This window comes from Helianthus annuus, chromosome 17, assembly GCF_002127325.2.
Source record: "Helianthus annuus cultivar XRQ/B chromosome 17, HanXRQr2.0-SUNRISE, whole genome shotgun sequence".
NCBI classification, from domain to species: Eukaryota; Viridiplantae; Streptophyta; class Magnoliopsida; order Asterales; family Asteraceae; genus Helianthus; species Helianthus annuus.
In genome coordinates this window covers 832,892-857,850 of record NC_035449.2, presented here as the reverse complement: position 1 = coordinate 857,850, position 24,959 = coordinate 832,892, and the positions used below count along the sequence as shown (strand labels likewise).

The 24,959-nt window shown below is 33.5% G+C and overlaps 1 protein-coding gene and 1 long non-coding RNA gene across 2 annotated transcripts; both read left to right on the top strand.

The window, feature by feature from the left end:
• Window positions 1–14,758: 14,758 nt before the first annotated feature.
• On the top strand, window positions 14,759–15,573 carry LOC110921223 (BAH and coiled-coil domain-containing protein 1). The gene is made up of 3 exons (XM_022165512.1): window positions 14,759–14,920; window positions 15,025–15,093; window positions 15,178–15,573. The coding sequence occupies exons 1-3, from the start codon at window positions 14,759–14,761 to the stop codon at window positions 15,571–15,573; spliced, it is 627 nt and encodes a 208-aa protein (XP_022021204.1).
• Window positions 15,574–15,888: 315 nt separating this feature from the next.
• LOC110922531 lies at window positions 15,889–17,493 on the top strand. The gene is made up of 3 exons (XR_002583229.2): window positions 15,889–16,046; window positions 16,606–16,662; window positions 17,107–17,493. It is a non-coding gene; the product is annotated as an uncharacterized LOC110922531 (long non-coding RNA).
• The last annotated feature ends 7,466 nt before the right edge of the window (window positions 17,494–24,959 follow it).

The window sequence follows — 24,959 nt, the reverse complement described above, 5'->3', positions numbered from 1 at the left end:
AACCTTGTTTCGGAGATCCCTTTGACACAAACTAGAACAATTGAAATGTCTTTTTTAACAGTTTCTCGTTCCTCAAATCCTAACAACAATGATGTGGAATTGTTCCCACGCCATTCCCATTTAATCCTTTCTCAAGATCTAACTCCAAACAATCAGTCCTTCATTTTCACTCTCTAGGGTTTTAGAAAGATGATAAAGAAATAGGGAGAAAGGGTAGTGTCGAACCATATAAGGGTTCTTTGTTAAATGACCATAATGCCTTAGTGGGTTTTCTAAACGTTTCTCATAATGGGCCCGTTTCACGACTTACTCTTTTATTCCACAACTTTGGGATATCATTCCATTCATACTTTTAAGGGATATTGGATTTAAATAGCCCAACTTTCATCAGCACTCCCAACTTTTGATTTGTATCACACCACTCCCAACTTTTAACGTATTGGCTGATAGCATTCCTAAACTAACCCAACACTAACCTAGTTTGCTGACATCAGCTGCCACATGACCAAAACCAGTGCCACATCAGCAAAAAACCAAGTCAAGTGCCACGTGATAAAAAAATTCCACGCTAGATACCACGTCACCACACAAGTGCTAGATCAGCAAAAAAAATAACTGTGTTAGGGTTCAGTTAGTTTGGGAGTGTTGTCGGCCAATAAATTGAAAGTTGGGGATGGTGTGGTATAAATCAAAAGTTGGGAGTGCTATTGGCCAATTGGTGAAAGTTGAGTTTATTTAAATCCAATATCCCGACTTTAAAGCATGTTTCACTGTTAACATTTATAAAAATCTGTGGCGTTACATTAATTTATCAAGTTCAAATGCAAAGTATAGCGGGATATACGTATGTCACAGGGACGTTCCAACATTTTTGGAGAGCCTAAGCGAACTGCGAAGTGAGGGCCCTAATTTCACCCATAAATGCTTCTCCAATCCCGATGGACCCGTCGCCATGGGTGATTACGGTTACTTTTTGTCTATTGATAGTCGATAGCCTAGAAATTGAAGCAGGTAGCGATGGGAAGTGGAAACGATGATTGCGGCTATATTTTAGGGGCTTTAGGCCGTTGAATAATGATGATTAGGTCGATGGTTGTTGTTGTGTTGTAATAGCTGGAAATTTATGCAAAATGGGCCTTGAAACTGTGCTTTTTTCTGCTAAACAATATTTACTTTGAGCTCCTTCAATGAAAAACTAGTTTAGTTTTGAAATAAACGTATTTATTTGGGCTTAATACATATACTATATATAAAAAATTTATAAAAACTTGGAGGCCCTTATTGTTGATGGCATTAGGCCCGTGCCTAGGTTGGCAAGCCTATGGAGTCGGCCCTGATATGTCATGTGTGACATATGTGCTTGTGTAATCATTATACAAACTCTGGACAATTTAATATTAATAAAAAATGTATTTTGATCCCAATGTTTGTTATTTATGTTTGACATTTTGCTCGTTTTGAATTTTGATCAATTTTGAACTCCATATCGCTTTCTGGAAAGTTATACGCAAACTGATGCGTAAACGTAATCAGTTTAACGCGACAAACACTCCAGGACAGAGACATAAACTTAACATACCTTAAATAACCTTTACATGACTTACAAATAAGTTTTAAAGGCTTTGGTATGGCAAAAACAAGTTTATTCACTCACAGGGACTATTTGCGTCAAACTGCGAAAGTCTGTCGTTTCGTAAGGCAACGTATAGTCCGGAATATGATCATAAGCTAAACATACCATAAATAACCTAAACATAGCTTAGAAATAAGCTTTGAGTGGTTCGGTGTGCGAAAATATGCTTATTTGATCTTACAGGGATTAAAAGTGTCAAAACGGCGTAAGTTTGCAATTACGCGCATATCTTACGTTCTGACCACATCTGGACATCCAAAATTTTTGTAGACACTAAAATATTTTTATTTTAGTGATCGGCATGCAAAAACTTCATTCGTTTCGCAATTTGGATCGTTTTCGCGTCCGTTACGATTTCCGTCGTAATTAACCGAACAACGCAACCGTACAGCCAAACGAACCGACATCCGTAACATTTTTTAGCAAAATTCAAGTTAAACATACTTTAAATTCATTATGGAGCTTAAAAATGGGCTTGACGGGTGTTAGAAGTGCCAATACGCGACGAAACAAGCTCAGGGGCCAAAACTGTTAAACTTTGAAAGTTACTGACCAGCTGCAGGGTCCTTACGGACCGTAAGGGTCCCCTTGCGGACCGTAAAGAATGCCCAGCAACCAGAAGCTTGATTTCAGCTGTTGTTTTGTAAAACCAGGCCCTTGTATGCAATTTTTCTTGTTTGTGGACCAAGTTAACACCTTCCCAAGTATGTTAGCTGGCCTATAACACCTGTATGGCTAGGATTTCTTGCTTCTTGGCCACACAAACAAGTGTCATGATCTTGTTCTTCATGCTCTACTATAAATAGCAAGCCATTTCATTCATTTTCCTCACCCTTGATCTGATTTTCTCTAAGTTGAAGTCTTTTACTTCATACATGAGATTATTAAGATCAAGTTCTCCCTAGCAAGGACCCTTTGTAAGCTTCCTTCATTCTTTTATTGCTTTCCTAGCTTAAAAGTCAAACAGTGTTTGACTTTCAGTTTAACCAGTCAATGGTCAACGCAAAGTTCGTTTGAACTTTGCAACGTGATTGTAATCACGATGGTTATAATCCTTAGCGATTGTACCTACTGATTATCACGTTAACTCCGCGTAGTGACGAGTCAAAGTTTCGGTCAAAATGTGTTTTAGCACGCATTTTGCCACGGAACTACTTTTAGGTATCAAAACACTTTGTTTTGATACCAAATCAGTTTTCTAAGTAGGTTAAACATGTTTTGACATGTTTAACTCGTCACTATTAGTTTAGTGCTTGTTTAGGGTCGTAAGTTAAGCGGTCTAAACAACCGCTTAGACTTTCGAACCCGACCCGTTTGGTCGATCATTAGGATCCGACCAAGCTTGCTTAGTGATCATAGTTGCATAGGGAATAACCTCTGAGGTTATACCTTATGATCACATAGGATTGGTTAGTTATTTGTTAAGTAGCTTGTATGCCCATAGGAAATGACCAAAACGCCCTATTGAAGCATAAATCCGTATTTTGCCTATGTGAACATATTTTTGACATATAATCTGATTTAGTAACATGTTTAGGGATAATTGGGCATGTAAGACTTGGCATAGCACATAGCTAACCATCCGAACATAGTTTAACGCAAACGACGCATTCTAGTAGCTTATACTACCATAATGGGTCGAAACAGGTCAAAAGCACTTAGGTAGCCTTTCAAATCAGAATGTTAGCTCTATTAAATCATACCATATGAGTTCAATTACTCATTTGATTTATAGAACATCATTCTATCCTATCTCCCGATTTAGGATCCGATTAATAACATAGTTACCCATATTAGGTGCCGGTTGATTCGTGATCCTTGGAGCCTTATTTGGTCTTATTCTCAAGACTATTAGGCAATCCCAAGTGAGTACATAGTTCCCCTCTTTTACTGCTTTCAAATACTTTGGGGTGATACACATGTACATACTTGTTACTTACGTGTTTTCATTGCTTTCATGACATAAACATGTTAGTTTCACCTAGTACATATCTAGTACATGCTTTCAATTATGTTTGCTATGTATGTTAAGCATGCTAGCACATTGATTTATTACACATTTGTTGCATATGTTTACTTAGCATATGTACACATTGTTTTACATGTCATTTCTGCTATGTATGTTTACTGAGCATGCTAGCACATTGTTTTACATGAACATTTCTACTAGGCATGTTTACTTAGCATTCCTAGTACATGGTTTTCACATGCTACATTGGTTATGACATTTGGTGTGTTTAATCGGGACAATAATACATTCATTAACATTGATCACGCCGCTCGATAATATGTAATGGTACCATATGACTTGACAAATCCCGTTTCCGACTTCCTAGGTTTGTTTGGAAGTTGGGAATGACAGAATCTGATATACATAATTTAGATAAACCTTTAATTTGTTTAAAGGTTTGTCGCCACAGTCGCAAGGCTTGAATGTATGCGATTAACATTACTGCATAAATGTTTGTAATCATAAAGCATTGTTTTCTGCAAAACATAACATTTGATTTAAACTTAGGTTTATTCAAAAAACTTTGTTTTGTATATTTTCATATGGGGTTGAGTAATTACTAGTTATTCACCATACATGACATTTGTTTTCCATTGACATATCACGTAGTTTGAGTAGATACTTTCTACTTGCTATGCATTTCTTTTGGTTATACATGATACATGTTACACATGACATTGAACATGGTTTACACATAAACATTTTGACATTAAACAAGAACATTTTGGTTGGTTATTGATAAGTGACTTATGTAACGGGGCTATGTGTAATGTGATAAAGGCATGGTGGATACGCCGCTGGTACTTCCTATATATAAGTGCTTTTATTGTATTATACATTATTGCGTTATCTAAACCACTTGGGCAAGACATGAAACATTTTATACAAGAACATGACATTGTTTTACAAAGTACACATTTTATACAAATTCACTTTTACTTGGTTATTCATTTAACCATGCATTGTCCTTTCATCATCATTTGATTTTCATATCGATTTTCATATGATTTCATAAAGGAAAACATTTTACAAGGTTCATGACTATATTTTGTTAAACACTTCTTTTAACTACAAGTCATGAATCCTGCATAAACAAAACCTATGTATCTTACAGGCATTTTTATGCTGACGTACCTATTTTTACATGTGTTCCAGGTGCTAATGCATAATGATGTTGTGCTTCACTTAGGCGGACTTGGGCCTTAGTGACTTAAAAGACTGTTAATTATGTGTGTTTTGTTTGAACTCTAAGACAATGTAAACTTTAATCAATAATACATAACTTTATTTACCATGGTTGTTGAAACAATAATTCTGTCGCAATCACTCCCCGGAGTTTCCGCCACGGTTTTGTTGTTTTAACGCGGCCGGGGTGTGACATCATGACCTTTAACTACAAAAAAACTAATAAAACTAGTCGACCCTGTGTGGAGATTTAGTAAGTAAATAGTTCTAAGAATATGTAATTTTCAAAGAAAAATTTATAAGCTAAATATTTTATGTAACAAGTGGAGTAGGTTTGCTCCAAATAATCTTGGAGGTAGAGGTGCATAAAACGGGTTTTTGGGCCAAACTTGATCGACTAGTAAACTTGTTCAGATCGAGTCAACGAAAGTCAAAACATGATCAATTCAAACCGCTGCAAATTAGAAATGGGTTTTTAAAGAAAAAACAATTAGACCAGTTTGAAACCAGTTCGGTTTGGTTTTAATTGGCTTCATCGGATATGTTCTCAAAACCATTTCAATATGGCAGATAGGTTTGGTTTTAGACCGGTTTCACCCAAACTAGCTTCTAAATTGGTAATGGTTATGGATCTGGATCCAGTTTGGTTTTGCATTTCTATTCGGAGGTTGTTAGGAATCGGTTGTTTTACTTCTTACTACTTACGGTTTTTCTACCGTTATTGACTACTCACTGCATTCTTACATTCTCATTAAATGAAATTAGAAAAGGCCTAATGTGACGAAACTATGATCAACTTTTACAGCTTTAATTTTTTTTATTCACCAATTTTGATGTGTACTAATATACGATATACAACATACTACATACATGGCGTCAACAAAAGCGCATCATATAGTTCCCAGCTAGCTTACATTTATTCTCTACATCTGCGGACACCACATGTTTAACTATGGAGGATTTTTTATGTAGGAGTATTCGTATATAAAATAAAATAAAAACTCCTATATTAAACACAATAACCCAACGAAAGCGATAAACTACAATACAATTACAACTGAAATAAACTAAAATACAAGAATGAGTAGAAGAACATAAACTTCTATGGTCGTGGATTGCGTTGAACGCGAGTCCCTTAAAACAAATTTTAAGTCTCCCAAGAGAACTTGTTTGTTTCCCAAAGTACATCAGTCGGAGTAGTAACTACTGTTGGGAAAGAATCTAAAACCTAAAGGTATACCTTAAAAAAAGTGCAAACTCACTAGCAGGGTAGAACTAGTGTGGAACCTACCAACTCAGGGTCTAACTCCTGCTGGCTTCATTGGGTATTCCGGACCTGACTAGCTACAGCCGCACCCAACCATGAACTAAGCCACTCTAAACCACCGTCAAATAGATGAAGGCGGCTCACGTCAATGCGAAGTGCAAAATGCGCCAAAATAGCGCTACATTGTGCTCATTCGCAGTGCGAGTTAAGGGTACTGCGTACCCTTCGCAAACCCAATAGTGTGTGGCTCTATGGAACAATAAGGAAGGAGGGCTTCCATATATAAGTCACTCAATTTTTTTCTCCACAATTTCCCACTTTTCTACAAGCTTCACAACTTTCACATCTTAATGTCCCAACTTCGAGTATTGATATCTTATTCGTCTTAACTCCGATTTGGACGTGGTTTAGTTCGTTATAAACCCTTACAACATAGAACACAAGCCCGGTTAAAAGTTCTTATATTTATAGAAGCATAATATAAATATTTTTGTCCAAAGTTGGTGAAAAATACATTAGTGAACAACTCTATCTTTTCACTAAATTTTCCAACAATCCCCCACATTAATGAATATGAATTCTTAGTTTCAAATATCAAGATACAAATTCAATGATTGAGTATTACAGGATAGGTGGGTATCAGCTTTGAACCCTCCTCTGTAAAGCATTAATTTCTAGCCTTCAAACAATTTGTATACGCGATATCCTTGAACAAAAGAGATATTATGCGATTGATTTAATATGGTTGCATATTTTGCAACCAGACTTTAACTTTTATTATGAACTACTTAATTCGTTTTTTAAAACGTCTTAGGACCGCATTTAAACGACACAAATTCTTATTTGAAGCTTTTGGATTTTTATTATATAATAAAAATATTGTTTTCACGAATTACCAAAAGAGATATTATTAAGAGAAAATAAGGTAATATATGATTAATGTATTGCGAATTTGCGATATAAGCTTTGGATTTCTTAATATATTTAGAACTAAAAAAAAGAAAAAAAAAGCCATGTGAAAAGCAAGATTCACTTTACATACTTGGATTTCTCAATATATTTAGAACTAAAAAAAAGAAAAAAAAGCCATGTGAAAAGCAAGATTCACTTTACATACAACAAAGGGGCTCTTTGGTAGCATCTTAATGATCATTCTGATGCTACCTTTTAATGGTTTAAAACCTCTTAATGAATAAGAGGTAACCTCAAGTCTGAATGGTTAAGAGGTAACTTCTGAATGATAAATCATCACATGTCACATTCTTCTACCTTCTCATTGGTAAAATTCTTAATGTTTCCATTAAGAGGTGGCCTCTTAATGACCATTCAGAGGCTACCAAACAGCCCCAAAATTAACTTGTATTAATCTTGAAATATAAATTAATATTAGTTTTTTAGCCTATAAGATATACAAATAAACTTATATATGCCCATTGTTCCAAAAATACATATCAAGTCCATCATTACCTTAATTCATGTCTTAAAATATTTTAACTAACATATAAGATTTGAAAAAAATGTATAGTATGAATACACATGTGATATGGTGTATCATAAAAGAATTCTTTACATGTAATATGTGACGTTTCGAGAATATTTTTTATATGTTGATCATATGAAAATTATATAATTTTATTTATTTATTTATTATTTATTTATTTTATTTTTTTGCTTTTTTCGACCCTTCGGTGCTTGATTTAATATTGTTGTATATTTTGCAACCACACTTTAATTTTTAGTTTGAATTACTTAATCCTTTTTTAGAACGTTTTACGACCAGATTTAAACGACACAAATTCTTATTTGAAGCTTTTGCACTTTTATTATTGTTTTCACAAATTACCATAAGAGATATTATTAAGAAAAAGTAAAGTATATATGATTAATGTATTGTGATATAAGCTTTGAATTTCTCATTATATTTAGAATTAAAAAAAATTAAAATAAATGGAATGTTAAAAGCAAGATACACTTTACCTACAAGAAAATTAACTTTGATTAACCTTGAAATAAAAATTAGTAATTAGTTTTTAGCCAATAATATATACAAATAAACTTATATATGCCCATGGTTTCAAAAATACATATCAAGTCCATCATTTCCTTAATTCATGTATTAAAATATTTTAGCTAACACATGAGATGTGAGAAAATTGTATAGTATGAATACATGTGACATGGTGTATTAGGGTGAAGTCTTTAACATGTGATGTTACGAGATAATACTTTTTATATGTTGACCATATGAAAATTATATAATTTTATTTTTTCAAATGTTTTTTGTTTTTTTCTTTTTTTCTACCCTTTTGTGCTTGATTTAATATTGGTGCATATTTTGTAACCACACTTTAATTTTTATTTTGAATTACTTAATCACTTTATAGACCGTTTTACGACCGCATATAAACGACACAAATTATTATTTGAAGCTTTTCCATTTTTATTATATAATAAAAATATTGTTTTCACAAATTAACAAAGGAGATTTTATTAAGAGAAAGTAAAATATGATTAATGTATTGTAAAATAAGCTTTGGATTTTTCAGTATATTTAGAATTATAAAAAGAAAATAAATGGCATGTTAAAAGCAAGAAGCACTTTACATACAACAAAATTAACTTGAATTAATCTAAAAATAAAATTCAAGAATTAGTCTTTTAGCCTATAAGATATACAAATAAACTTATAGTGCTCATGGTTCCAAAAATACACATGAAGTCTATCATTACCTTAATTCATGTATTAAATATTTGAAATAGAATGTGAGAATTGAGAAAATTGTATAGTATGAATACATGTAATATGGTATATCTTGAGAGAAGTCTTTACATATATGTAACATGTGATGTTACCAGAGAATATTTTTTACATGTTGATCATATGATAATTATATAATTTATTTTTTAAAAGTTTTTTTTTTTGCTTTATTTCATCCCTTATGTGTTGTATTTAATATTGTTGCATATTTTCAACCATGGTTTAATTTTATTTTGAATTACTTAATCTCTTTTTAGACTGTTTTTACGACCACGTTTAAACGACATAAATTCTTATTTGAAGCTTTTTCATTTTTATTATATAATAAAAATATTGTTTTCACAAATTAAAAAGGATATTTTATTAAGAGAAAGTAAAGTAATATATGATTAATGTATTGTAAGATAAGCTTTGGATTTCTTAGTATATTTAGAATTAAAAAAAGAAAAAAATGGCATGTCAAAAGCAAGAAGCACTTTACATAAAAAAAAAATAACTTGAATTAACCTTTAAATAGAAATCAGTAATTAGTTTTTTAGCCTATAAGATATACAAATAAACTTATATATGCTCAAGGTTCCAAAAATACATATTAAGTCATTCATTACCTTAATTCATGTATTAAAATATTTTAACTAACACATGAAATTTGAGAAAATTGTATAGTATGAATACACATGTGATGTTGTGCATGATAATAGAAGTCTTTACATATATGTAACATGTGATGTTACCAGAGAATATTTTTTACTTTTTGATCATGTGAAAATTATATAATTTTATTTTTTAAATGTTTTTATTTATTTATTTTTTTATTTATTTATTGTTTTTTTTTTTTTTGCTTTTTTTCGTGCCTTCTGTGCTTGATTTAATATTATGAGTTGGAGTTGGCTACAAAGTCATTTTTTTCCTACAAAGTGTAGGAAGTCTCCTACATGTGACATGTGGCAATTGTAGTTTTTAATCAAACGAGTATTAAAGTAATTTGATCATTATTTTAATCATAGATTATATTAATAAATTAACTAACTAACCAGATAATTAAGGAAACTAAATATATTATTGAAATCAAATCGACGGCTTCGTTTAAATTATACAATCGATACAACATATCTCCATAGGATTCATATTGCATCTGGCTCTTCATAACATCTTTACTGATCAAAATCATAGCGTCAAAGGGTTGATTGCGGTGATGGTAAAGTTTTATGATATCGCATAAACTTGAACTTTTGTTTTATATGTTGTAGCAATTGTATGATTTATCTAACAATGATTACGATATTGAATTAATGCTTGAGGATTTCTTGACATTGTGTTTTAACAGCAAGCAGACTAATATCGTTGTGTTTTAGCAGTTTATCATTGGATTAGTTAGAGGATTTTGTCATTGTGTTTTAAACATTCACAATATAACATGTGTTTTACCAGCTGCAATCCTTCATGAACAATTTCTTGACAATGTGTTTTACCAATTACAAGTTAATTCACAGTGTGTTATAGCAGTTTATTTTTTTATCTTTATTGCGTCATTTCTACGCTTGATTTAATATTGTTGCATATTTTGAAACCACAGTTTAATTTTTATTTTGAATTACTTAATCCCTTTTTAGACTGTTTTATGCGACCACATTTAAACGACATAAGTTCTTATTTGAAGCTTTTGCATTTTTATTGTATAATAAAAATATTGTTTTCACAAACTAAAAAAAGAGATTTTATTAAAAGAAAGTAAAGTAATATATGATTAACTCTTGTGATATAAGATTTGGACTTGTCAGTCTATTTAAAACTAAAAAAATAGCATGTCAAAAGCAAAATGCACTTTACATACAACAAAATTAACTTGAATTAACCTTGAAATAATAATTAGTTTTTTATCCTATAAGATATACAAATAAACTTAAATATGCCCAAGGTTCCAAAAATACATATCAAGTCCATCATTACATTAATTCATGTATGAAAATATTTTAACTAACACATGAGCTTTGAGAAAAAAAAATGTATACTATGAATACTCATTTGATGATGTGGTGTATTATGGGAGAAGTCTTTACATACATGAAACATGTGATGTTACCAGATAATATTTTTTACATGTTGATCACATGATTTATTTTCTAATTTTTTTGCTTTTTTCGTCCTTTCTGTGCTTGATTTAATATCGTTGCATATTTTGTAACCACACTTTAATTTTTATTTTGAATTAATAATTCCCTTTTTAGATGGTTTTACGACCGTGTTTAAACGACACAAGTTTTTATTTGAAGCTTTTGCATTCGTATTCGTATTATATAATAAAAATATTGTTTTCACAAATTAACAAAATAGATTTTACTAAGAGAAAGTAAATTAATATATGATTAATGTGTTATGATATAAGCTTTGGATTTCTCAGTATATTTAGAATTAAAAATAATAAAAAAGGCATGTGAAAAGGAAGATGCACTTTACATACAACAAAATTAACTTGAATTAACCTGGAAATAAAAATTAGTAATTATTTTTTTAGCCTATAAGATATACAAATAAACTTATATATGCCCATGATTCCAAAAATACATATCAACTCCATCATTACCTTAATTCATGTATTAAAATATTTTAACTAACACATGAGATTTGAGAAAATTGTATAATATGAATACACATATGATGTGGTGTATCATCAAAGAAGTTTTTACATATACGTAACATTGATGTTACGAGATAATATTTTTTACATGTTTATCATATAAAATTTATATAATTTTATTTTTTAAATGTTTTTATTTTTTTTGCCTTTTTTTATCCCTTCTGTTCTTGATTTAGTATTGTTGCATATTTTCAACCACTCTTTAGTTTTTATTTTGAATTATGTAATCCCTTTTTAGACCATTTTACGACCTCAAACGACACAAGTTCTTATTTGAAGCTTTTGTATTTTTATTATATAATAAAAATATTGTTTTGATAAATTACGAAAAGAGATTTTATTAAGAGAAAGTAAAGTTATATGATTAATGTATTGTTATATTAGCTATGGATTTCTAAGTATATTTAGAATTAACTTTTTTAAATAGTATGTGAAAAACAAGATGCACTTTACATACAACATAACTTGAGAAAACTGGATGCTATGAATATAGATGTGATGTGATGTGGTGTATTATAAGAGAATTCTTTACATGTGTGTAAGATCTATTGTTATAAGTGAATAGTTTTTACCTGCCGGGCATGTGAAAAATATGTAAGATCAGACCGAGGTTGTGAGTAGGGGGCCTAGTCGACCCGTTTAAAAAAATTGGTGTACCTTTTAAGCAAAAATCCCAACACCCCTAAAAGAAATAAATAAATAAAATAAAAAAAATTGTTAATCCCCTTTATTGCCCGGACCCGTCCTAAAATTTAGTTAAGCCCCTCTATTGCCCCATGAAAAATAATCACGGGTCCACCATGTAATACATAACAATGAAATATGTTTTTATATATGTAAAATATGATAAGAGTATGTGTAGCATAAACAAATAGTAATGCAATATCTAAACAATACAGAACACCTATAAATATCATAAATTTTCTAACAGAATACCATATACTGTGACTTTTATTATGACTTCTAATATTTTTCTTTTATTATGACTTATGATATTTTTCTGAGTGAAAATCTGTAGATTTTGTTAGTATACAAACTTGCTTAACGATAAGTTTTGTATTGCTAGAAGCAATGGCGATGATACGCTAGAGTGTACTGAAATTGCAAAGCCAATTGGTGATGTCGTTAAGATGTTAAGATTTCCGGAGAGGGAACTCCTGATCTAAAGAATCATCACAGATCCTTTGATTTTAAAGGAACAATATTCAAGATTGTGAGTTAATTCCTAACTTCAAGTCCTAATCGATTAATCACACACAAGTTTAGAATTTGATGTCCTCTATTAGAAAATTAACTCAAAACTGAATATCACCCGTAACCACAATGATCCAGGATGGATTGGTTGTATAATTATAGAAATCCTAACTCAAATACAATCCCTATTCTAGTTCTGAAACGTACCTTGTCGTTTACTCGCTCGTTTAGTTCTGAAAAGAATAATTTGTTCCCCGTCATGTTGTCATGTTGTTTGAATCTCCATTATCTAAATACTACAGTTCCATATGCTTGGATTTAAAATTCTTAAGAATCACCTTATCTTCATTTAAGTAACTTTATAAATATTTATGATTTGTCATATCAAGACTAATATTTAAGTGTTACTTGAATAAATTATAATGTATAATATACTTGAGATAATCAGTTTAAAATAAATTTATCTCAACTGAATTTTGATTCGGTTTTCAAATCTATGAATTTGAACAAAACTGTCCCGACCATCTGTATTCGAAGTATATACTTTTATTAGTTTACATAAATGCATATGTTTTTTTATTTATTTGATATACATAGTTTCTACTGTTTTATTTTTTTAGGAATAATGGATTTTAATAGTCCCAATTATTAACCGTTGGCCGGCAACGGTCCCAACTCCAAAAATAACCAGTATGGTCTCACCTTTTCATATATTATAAACCAATGGACCTTTGCTAACAAAAAAAGGAAAATGGGACAAAAAAAATTAATGTTTTGTTAATAAAGGTTCAATGGTTTATAATATGTGAAAATGTGGGACCACCACTGGTTATTTTTGAAGTTGAGACCATTGTAGGCCAACTCCTAATAGTTAAGATTATTAAAATTTATTTTCTTAGATTATTCGATCAAATTCGAATGTGATTTTAAAATAAGATTGTAAATAAACCAAGGTTTTATGTTTGAAGATACTATTTTATATACTTGTAAAAGATTATAAATAAATCTAACATTTAATTATTTTTTATGACAAGTGATAAAAAAGAAAAGTTTATGACATAAAACATGTGATGGGAGATAATATCTTAACGGTATATAACATGTGACAGTAAGAAAATACATTATATGTCAAATGCATGTAATGTGATATGTTATATGCTTCCAACATATGATGCTTACTATTTGTAACATGTGATGAGAGAGTACGTATAGCATAACTAACAACATTTGTTATCTCAATATAATTTACATAAATCGGTTTCACCAAATGAGTTTGCATTGTATTAAAATGAGTCGGTCAAGATAAAATGGGTTCTCACATTATATTAAAAATGTGATATTGTATATCTGGATTGATCTTCAAGAAAATTTATGTATGGAAAAACAACTTACATGTTACATATATAAAAAGTTCATAAGTTATATCCCTTGTAGGTTTTATACATTATAATTTGAATATATTTTTAGAGATTTAACTTTTAGACATTTTGAACTTGAGGACATGACACTTAAAAAACAAATAAGGAGTAGTACCATAAAAATCATAACTAGTTAAATCCGCCTTTTGAGATATAAAAAAACTCCAGATAACTAAATATATGCCCATCCATCCAGAAAAGTTATAAAATCTAATAAAACTATACAACATATAGCTGAGAAGACTTTAGAACATATATGTGATGAACATATACATGATCATAGATGATATGATACATGTATTTCATGTGATGAAAAAGAATTTTTTATGACATAAAACATGCGATGAGAGAGGATATCTTGATGGTAAATAACATGTGACAGTAAGAATATACTACATGTTATATGGCATGTAATGTGATATGTTAGATGCTTGAAACATAGGACACCTACTATATGTAACATGTGACAAGAGAGTAGGCCAGTATGCGTAGGTAAAAATATATATTGTGTATAAATTGGAGTACAAACCCAAAGGTTGTGTTCAAGCGCTATTGGAGATCAACATAGTTAAAGGTATGAGTTTTTATCTTTCTAAAAAAACTGTTCTATTCTTAGTTTTAATGTTTTTTGTTTCGTAAGTAGCAAAGAGAGACATGGCTTGCAGTTCCAGTAGCAATAACATATGTGATGATGTGCCACAACCTGTCAAGGTTGCGAAGCCAATTGGTGATGTAGTTAAGATTTCTGCAGAGGGAACTCACAACCAAAAGAATCATTACAAGGCATTCAAATTCGATGGGAACACTTACGAGCTAGTGAGTTAAATTTTACAACTACTAATAGTTTCTTCATGCTTTTGGTTTATTAATTTGTCAAAACATAACTAATAGCTTTTATTTTATTTTTTTGTGGAATGTAGGGAGATATTGTGCTTTTAGCTCCCGATTCTCAAGCACGGACGACGAAGCCGTATGTGGCTATGATAAAGGTACACTGATACACATATATACATAAACATATGTTTGTAATTGATTTCCCAAAGCGTTTGTTTTACTAATGTTTGTATGTACAGGATATCAATGAAATGGAAAATAAGGAAATAATGTTGATTATCCAATGGTTTTATCGTCCCGAGGATGCAACACCAAAAAGGAGTGGTCAAAGTGGTAAAAACATGGAACTAGTTGGTGCCAGAGAACTATACTATAGTTTCCACAGGGACGAAGTTTCTGCCGAGAGCGTGGTGCACAAGTGTATTGTACACTTTGTGACCACACAAAAGCATATCCCACCGCGTAAGGAGTATCCGGGTTTTATAGTTCAGGAGGTGTATGACCCGAAGTCTAAGAGGCTCCTCAAGCTCACCTCCAATGGTTTTAAGCAAGACTTTAAAGAAGAAATTCATCTGCTTGTTCAGAAAACAATGCGTAATTTGGGGATCCTTCCTGACATGGATCGTGTCGTTTAGAAATAGGAATGCCTAAATAAAGAATCTTTTTGTGTTAGTGGTTGTTTGTTCTGTTTCATGAGTAATTGTAACACCCCAAATTTCGTATGACATGTTATAATGTTTAATCGCAATACTTTAGCGAAAAGAAACGGTAAACATGAAATTTTACCATTATTAAGATTTATAGCATTTAACAATCAAAAACCTTAAAATGCATTAAGGTTTAGCAAAGCTAGTATATAAATATGAGGTAAAGAGATATGTTTTAAAAGATGAGGGGGTTAGTATGGAAATTTTGTAATTAAAACACTTAAAAAAATGCCCAGTGCTTGATATGTGTGTGTGTGTGTGTGTGATCGTGAGTTGAAGCCAGGAGAAGCCAACCCCTCAAAACCCTAAACATCTAAAATTCCATCAATTGAAAGTGAAATTAGCAAGGAATCGAATGCATGAGCTAGGAATTTTGATTTACTAAGTGTTCTTAACCTCAAGTAAGTATAATTTCTTGATTTGGTGATGTTTGATTTTTGTGGGTTTAGTAAAATTCGTGAATGTAATGCAAAAATTGGTATGAATAATGGTTGCTATGGTTGTTAAAACATCAAGAGATGTTAAATTTTAAATATGAGCATGGATTAGGGCAAAACCCACTTGTATGTCAAGAAATGGTTAGAATTGTGAAGTTCTACATGTTAATTTGGTTGTTGTTGATGAAATTGTTATGAATAATTGATTTAGAACCGTATGTTCATGGTTAAAATAGTAAATTATGAAATAGGGTTATGATTTTTATTATGAAAGATTATGATTAACCATTGATGAGATAGGATGGACATGTTATAACTACTTGTACATCATGCTTTGTAGGTAGTATGCACACCATGTGTTTGATGAAATGCCTAAATGAATTTAGATGTGATTTTGTATGAAAACCTGCTAAATTGATGAGATGTGATCATAATAGGAATGTATGTGATCTATGAATGTCATATTGGGTAATAAGGAATGTGAAAATAATGGAAGCTAAGTGAATAAAGTTATGATACACAGGAACTAAGAAGGAAGAAGGGGCAAGTCACTTCAAAGCGCAAGGAAATCAGGATCACAGTAAGTTCTTATGAACTTTATTTACTCTACTAGTAGATTTATGAATGATATTATTTGATACAACGAATTCGTGCAAATTTCCGTTATGGATCAAGATTGATTAGATGCAAGAGTTTATATTGAAAAAGGTTTTAAAAAGTGATGTTGTAGGGAATACGAAACGACCCGTCTAAATGGGTTGAAATGATAAGTGGAATGATTCTTAGAATGTTTATGTATTGACTTGTTCATAACGGGTCAAATGATGTAAGTGTGTTGAAATGTATGGCATGTAGTGACTCATTATAAATGAGTCGGAAAGTAGTATGTTGGATGTTTTCGAATGGAAGTAAACATGATGTAAAGTAACATGTCATGTTAATGGGTCGAATAAAGATAGGTAACTAAAGAATTTGAGCTGTTATGTATTATGGCTAACAAATGTTTTGTTGTTATGAATGATAGGTAAATCCCAAGTTTAGATGTGGCGCACTCGGACCGAACACAGACACACACGCAACGTCGACCTTATGCGCTTCTGGTCCAATTTGTTTATTTTGAATGGGTTAATTTACCATTTTGTGTAGTAAATGTTAATTAGTAAGTGTCTAGTATGTTAGTAAGAAGTTTGGATTCTAAATCTTTTGTGTAGTTTGTACAAAATGTTCACAACGAACCTTTTATGGTCTTAACTTTTGTTATGTTGGAAAGTGTCGTAGTATTTAATTAAAATGATATTGTTAAAGCAGGGAGAAAAGTTCGTAATATGAACGGGTCATGTCAAAAATTTTGAAAAATTGTAAGAATTTTATGTTATTATTCGAATGAGTAAAAATTTGGGCGTTTCAGTAATTTCAGTTTCGCAAAAGTATTGTAGCTTCAACTTGGATTTATTTCATCCTTTCTAAATAAAGAATTTCTTGTATGGTTTTAATGGTAGTTTTTTTTTTTTTCATTTCATGATTTGTTTTAGTTTCACACAAGTATTGTAGCTTCAACTTGGATCTATTTCTCTCTTTCCCAAAATAAATGTAATTAAACCGTTTAGGACATCGGAGTATCCTAGTTTTATAGTTTCTTGAGGTGTATGACCCAAAGTCTAAGAGGCTCCTCAAGCTCACCTCCAATTGTTTTAAACAAGAATTAAAAGAAGGAATCAATATGCTTGTTCAGAGGAAAAAAAAGAAGCATGGGGATCCTTCCTAAAATGGATCATGTCGTTTAGAAATAGGAATGCCTAAATAATGAATCTTCTTTTGTTATTGGTAGTTTTTTTCCATCTCATGAGTTGTTTCAGTTTCGCCGCATAAGTATTGTAGCTTCAACTTGGATCTATTTCTTCCTTTCCTAAATAAAGAATTTCCTTTATGATGTTAATGGTAGTTTGTTTTTTTCATTTCAAGATTTGTTTCCGTTTCACACAAGTACCGTAGCTCCAACTTGGATCTATTCCTTCCTTTCTCAAAAAAAACGTAAGTGAACCGTATAGGGCCACATAATATTTTATTTTTCACATTAAATATATAACAGTTAAGTGAGCAAAATTAAATGTCCTAATATTAGAATTATCTGTCAGACTTAACAAAATTTACAACTTTTATCCTCAATCCACCCTCAACAATTAATACTCGCCAAACTACAATCCCTCTTATCAATCTATTTCCCCCACCATCTTTGTCGTGACGCCATTGTTGGACTCCGACATGTAGCTCTTGAAAATCAAAAGCACAATTTTGTATTTAGTATGTCAAAGTTCGACGATTAAATAGTGAAACTACAACAATATGTTCAATTAAATTGTTTCTTTCATAAAGGTCTTCAATTCTAAGTTAATCGCTCCACATTTCATATAATGGGTAGCATCACTATTAACTTGCCGTGCACACAAGAAAATCATTACTTAACTAGTTTCCTGGTAAGCGGATAAAAAGTCACATATGGAAAGGGGTTCAAGTCATAATTATATTAATACGATAAGAAATTGTGAAAAAAATATGTATTAATGTGAAGTACCCACAAAACATAATAACTAAACCATGGGCATTTTAGACAAACCATCTACAACACAAATGTAAATATTGTTTAGGGCTAATCTATATGTCTCAAAATATATAAAACCCATTCCTCAAAGAAAACTATGCCAAACAAGGGAGACACCGGAGTCTTATCATACCCTACAAGTATTGTTATGTAATTTATGCCTTAGTGATATACATGCAAAAACCTTAGAAGAAGTAACACCTAAGAAGGTAGTCTATATACCAAATAGAGTATTATACAAACGAGAAGACTTCACCAAAATAAGCGTGAAACCCACAATTTGGTGAACGACTCTCAATCCGCTTATTCGTTTTGCACGAAATTCGCTATCAAGTTAGGAGTGAAATCCTCACCTTGATGGAGAATTTCCATTTCAAATCTAGTGGACCCTTGTCAATGTGTCAGAATTGACTTTCTTGACCCGACGAGTACTAACCAAACTTAGGGTACGATGTTGTCAAGTTAGGGGTGAAACCCGCATCGTGTCAACTAGTCCCACTCCTCGATTTTCAAATCCCGCCAAGTCTTGAATTTTCGATTGATTAGGGACATGTAGTAACCGGAAGGGTGAATATCGTTAACCAAAATTTCGGCGAGAGTATCCTACCTATTAGGCCAAAACATGCTTCTCAAACTCAAAAGAACTTTCGACCACTTTGGTTTAGTCAAAGTTCCGTTTTGAAACAATCCAAGTTTTAATCAAACCTCCATTATACTAGTATCAGTTTTATGCTTAACACGATCCAAACATTTCCATTCAAAATTCAATTTATTTTCGCAATGGTTACACACACATCGTACTAATCCTTTTCATATGCATATACATTATTTATATGCATGATTTCAAAACGTCACCAACAAGATTTACACTACTCGTAATCTCAAAATGGAGGTATATCATCAAGATAGGAGTGATTCCCTTTAAGGGTGCAAATGAGCCGAGCCGAGCCCGAGCTCGACCACGCTTGAGCTCGAGCTCGTTTAACATATGAAAGCTCGAGCTCGGCTCGAAGGTAATGTTTCAAGCTCGAGCTCGGCTCGGGCTCGACTCGTTTAGTATTTATTAGTTAATTTATATTTATTATAATTATTATTATACATATAATTTAGTTATTTTTTTATATTTATATAATTGGTAATTATTATTATATAAATATATCTTTAATATATTAATAAAAATATATAACAGAAAGCTCGTTTAGGCTCGCAAGCCGGCTCGAGCTCGATAAGCGAAGTTCGGGCTCGGGCTCGAGCTCGTTTAAGCTCGGCTCGTTTAAGCTTTTTTTCGAGCCGAGCTTGAGTAGCTCGACTTGTTTGCACCCCTAATTCCCTTACCTTGATGATTAGCTCCTTCCCTTCTTAAAACGACCTCACCAACGGGCTAGGGGTGATTTCCTTACCTTGGTGATCGTTTCCAACTCTCTTTTTTTCCAAAGAAACTTTGTCATGCCAACCACACGATCAAGTCTTATACTTAAATCTTTTATCATTTTGTCAAAATTTCTACTTATGCAAAAATCTCAAATCTCATTGTTTTTATCAAACGCGTTTCTTACCCTACAGTCTATCTTACGTAAATCACATGCACAAAATTCCTAATCACTCCTTAAATGTTTTATTATCCGATTTTCAAAATCTTATGAAATGCTACCTATCAAACTACTCAGTCTAATAAATCTCTTGCCCATGATTCCCATATTTCGTCCAATCACTAAAACACACTCACATTATACTATTATACTAAAGACGTTTTGTTCCCAATGGGGAGCCAATGAAACTTTCACTCATATACGTATAAAACTTATAGATGCCGCTTCGTCAACCCCGATTAGTTGGAAAGACACAACTGATCCATAGTCAACCTAACCAACAAATGCAGATAGCCTATCCATACACCCTCGATACTTTGATTGGCTCACCTACCAGAAAATTCATCAATGCCTCGAAACGAGAATAAATCTCTTACAACCCTTGCCTATACTCACAACCTAAGAAACCCGATATGAGCCATACCTAGAGAAACTCCCAGTATCCATGATCGGAACCCACTCATACACCATACCGTTAAACACCAAGCATTATACATATAGGTATTTAGTCGGAACCTGACACTTTACCATCAACCTACTTTTCAATCAACCTACCACGATCATATTACCGACCAAACTAACTCCCAATACATACACTAGACATAGTAACCCTACACCTACACGACTATACCAACGAAGTTCGACTATCTATAAGTTCACCTTGCTAAAATCCTATTCAAAAGCAAAGTACTCACGAGAATTTTAAAATACCGCTTTTCTTATTTTTAATACAAAATACTTTAAATAAAGCAAGCTCACTGTTTTCAAAAAAAAAATTTATTTTCAGACACCGCTAATACACAATTCTAAATCCAAACATGTGGGCAAGGAAACTTCGTAGGAGTAGACAATCTCCGACATACGCGAACCCCAATTTTCTTGAAACAAAAGTAGCATTTTTTTCTTATAAAACATATCTCGCGTAACAAATTGATGCTTTATATTCTCTCGACATTCACAAACCTGAATCTCCACTCCCGACAAAATCAATCTATTTTAGTTAAATAAACTCAACGATTTGCTCAAATAACTACACATGCATATCATCGTATACGTTTTAATCAGCATTTCATGGCAATCTCACACACATTATCATTACACTTCGTTTTCACACACTCGTAATTTCATGATCATTTTATAAGCTTAAACTCGTTATGATTCGATCTATACTATGTACACAATTATCATCTTCATACTCATACGCATACTCATACTCATACATTCGCACCTATACGTGAGCATAACCCGAGTGGTTCTTTTACGTTGGTCACATACATACTTAAACATAATCATGCTTACATGCTAAATTTTCATACGCTATCACACGCACACATTCTCACTTTTAGTGTTACTGCATACCCTGACTCATACACAACTAGTACAAACTATTCGGATCATGCAACGGCCAATATAATCGCGGGTGCACACGAGATTATAATAGTAGGCGCATGAAAACCATAGGGTGTTCTACCGTGTATCGTAAGACACGGAACATAACATGACACCGAATAACGAAACGGACGTAACATGGTTAGAATATGGTGGATACACCGCTGGTACATCCTTGTAACACCTCGAAATTTTGTGTCCAATAATGTGTTAACACGTGTTATGAGTTTACACGTGGCATTTAATATTAACTAAAGGACTAAAGTTGACAAACCTTGAAAGTAAGAAATTTCGAGGGTTATAAATGTCAACGAAGGGTAAATATACTGTATAGTAACCCTAAACGATGCTCATACCTTCAAACGAATAAATCATGGATCGTACGGAGCGAAACGCGGGAGAAAGTGAGAGATTACGAGCTACAGGGGTTAATTGTGTCAACATGTTTAATTAATACCTCTGAGTGACCCGTTGACGAACCCGAGGCTCTGTAACGGTAAAATACGCTCACCAGAATATACTATATAAATTTCGCGAAGTTCCGTTTTAAAACGAGAAAGTTATGATCAAATTCGTATGCGAGGGGTTAAAAGTGTCAACAATAAAAGTTAAGGCTTTTCGGATAGTAATTAAACTAACCGGGGACTTAACAGTGCGGGTAAAAGGCACGAGGCCCATAACGGTAAATAATCGAGGGCCAAATCGCAAAGTTACCCCTTCGAAACCGAAAGGTCAGGTTAATGATTACAAAAGATTTGAAAATCTTGGAAATCAGGCCTCAGGCGGCCCGCCTGAGTGAAATAAGCAAGTTAATGCGGGCCGCGAGCCACCTGTGGATACGTTTCCTGACATGAAGATTCAGGCGGCCCGCGTGCATATATCCTGAATCTAATGCGGGTCGCGTACAAGTCCCAGATGCAGAATTCTTGGACAGACTTGCTGTTTGAAGTTGTGAACGATCATTTGAGCAATAAATGAAGCATGGGCGCCCTCTACATGATCCCTAGCACCCAGGGCCACCTGCTGAACATCCATGATGCCTTGTAGGTTGATGTGTAATGATCTTATGCATGAAATGTTACTATAAAAGGCCATACATTGTGCACAAGTAAATCACACCTCAAACCTGCATTCTAAACCATCTCTGGAGCTCTCAAGCACTCTTCTAACATTCTAAGTCGTGCACCAAGCTTCTAATAGGGGACCAGTAAAAGCTATCTGCAATTTATTTCAATTAAGGAATTATACTTGCAAAGGTAAATACTTTTAACTTATTTTCCGCTATACGGGCTTGGGTTACGGTATTTAAAATACCGCTTGGTCGGGCAATTGACCCCAACTCATTAGTAGTTGGGTATTATCAATGTGACCCGTTTAAAAACTTGTTTTGTTGGCTTTACGCCTTTGGGGGCTTAATGACCATGTCCCGGATATCCTTGGCAGCATGTTACGAAATGGCCACGACCTTGACATCCGGGTGTAGGCGTACACCCGGCATTTTTGTCCATGACTATAAAAGTGTAGCCGTTGGTTTACCCGCCACGGTTTTATGCTATGTGGCGTGTCTATTAAACTTTAACCCGGCACGACCCGGGCGACCGAATGCATAGTAACATGTAATTCTTTACAAGATTTAATTATAAATTATCCCAAGTTATAAAGAGTTTGTGCCTTGAGCATTTAAAGTAATTTTATTAAACATTTTACAAAAGTGTCAGTTGAATGTATTTACGAGTGTAAACTGACGGATTTTCCCAAAAAGACTAAATGCAGGTACTATGCGTAATTGGCTGGGATTTCTCCTTAGCATCATTAGAAGTCTCGCAAGCTTAAGATGACTGAAGTCTGTTGAACAATACTTTGTTATTATTATTGATCCCCTGTGGATTTTATTTCAACAATGGTGATACTTTGATATTACACTTAACGTTGAAATATATTATCTTTATGCTTCCGCTGTGCATTCATATATATTGTGTGGTTTGACTATAATGTTGCCAACTACGTCACGGTAATCCCCCACCGGGCCCACCGGTGAGACACGTGGGAATCGGGGTGTGACAGGTTGGTATCAGAGCCAACACTGAGTGAATTAAACACTAGCCTTTGTGTTTAATCTCAGTTACACAATTGCACATACTTGAGTCTAGACAAGAACATAGGACAAATTCGAATTGTTATTCCAGTTGTCTTTTTATTGTTTATTGTTATTTAAAGTTTTGAAAGCAGGAATATGCCACCTGCAATCAGACGAGGAAGATGAGGAAGAGGCAAAGGAACGATCATTACTCACAATCATCACGAGGCTGGACCTTCGAACATGCGAGCTCCTTCCAGTACACGAAGTGAGGAACCACAGAGACGAAGAAGAAACCTTTTTGAACCTGCGAGACATTCTACCTCGCATAGCTCAACACCCTCATACCGTCATTCTTTCGGACCAGTTTCGGAAAACAATCCCAATAACCCTCAACCATCCTTTATACCTCTTCAGCGATCTGCTTCGCACCGTTCTTATGGCGATCCTTCACCTTTCTTCATAGGACAGTTTAATCCGGCGGATTATGTCCAAGAGCCAATAGGGTATAACCCTTTAGGACCAAAGGATCACTTTTCTGAAGATAATGCAGTGGATATGGACGAGGATACAGATCCTGTCGAGCCTGCAAGGGGTACTCCCAATCATCCAATCGAGATCTCTGATGGGTCATCCTTTCATGAAACACCCTATCAAGGTCCCGACAGCTACCAGGCGAGGTTTGACCAATGTAATTGGTACTTTACACCTTCACATCATTACTCGCCTCATGATCAACAGCAACAACAGGATCCTTCTGAGGATTCGCGGTTCGTGGCCGTTACGCCACCACCACCGCCACCGGTTCAACCAGTAATTCCAGATCCGCCAAGGCGTAGAAGGTCAGGCGCACGGATGTCTACCCGAGGAGGGGAATTTCATTTCAGCACCCCTCGCCACTCGAGTGCTAGTCACTTTCCGTCAGTACCTGAAGAAGAACCACAATTAGGGGAACCTTCTGGTCACCCTGCAGATGTGAATTCAGCACCAGTTGCACCACCTCTGCCACCTTTCAGATATGACAATCCGATACCAGCGTACGGCGCTTCCACGGCGTACAATCCGTTTGAACAGCCGACTCACACGTACTACAACTATAACTATGATGCCGATCCATATGTGGTAGCGGCTAATTATAATGCCCTCCATGGAACCTCTTGGAGACCAGATTACTCAGCTCATGGGTATCCAATACCTCCTAGACCTCCGGTTCAGCAACCGTC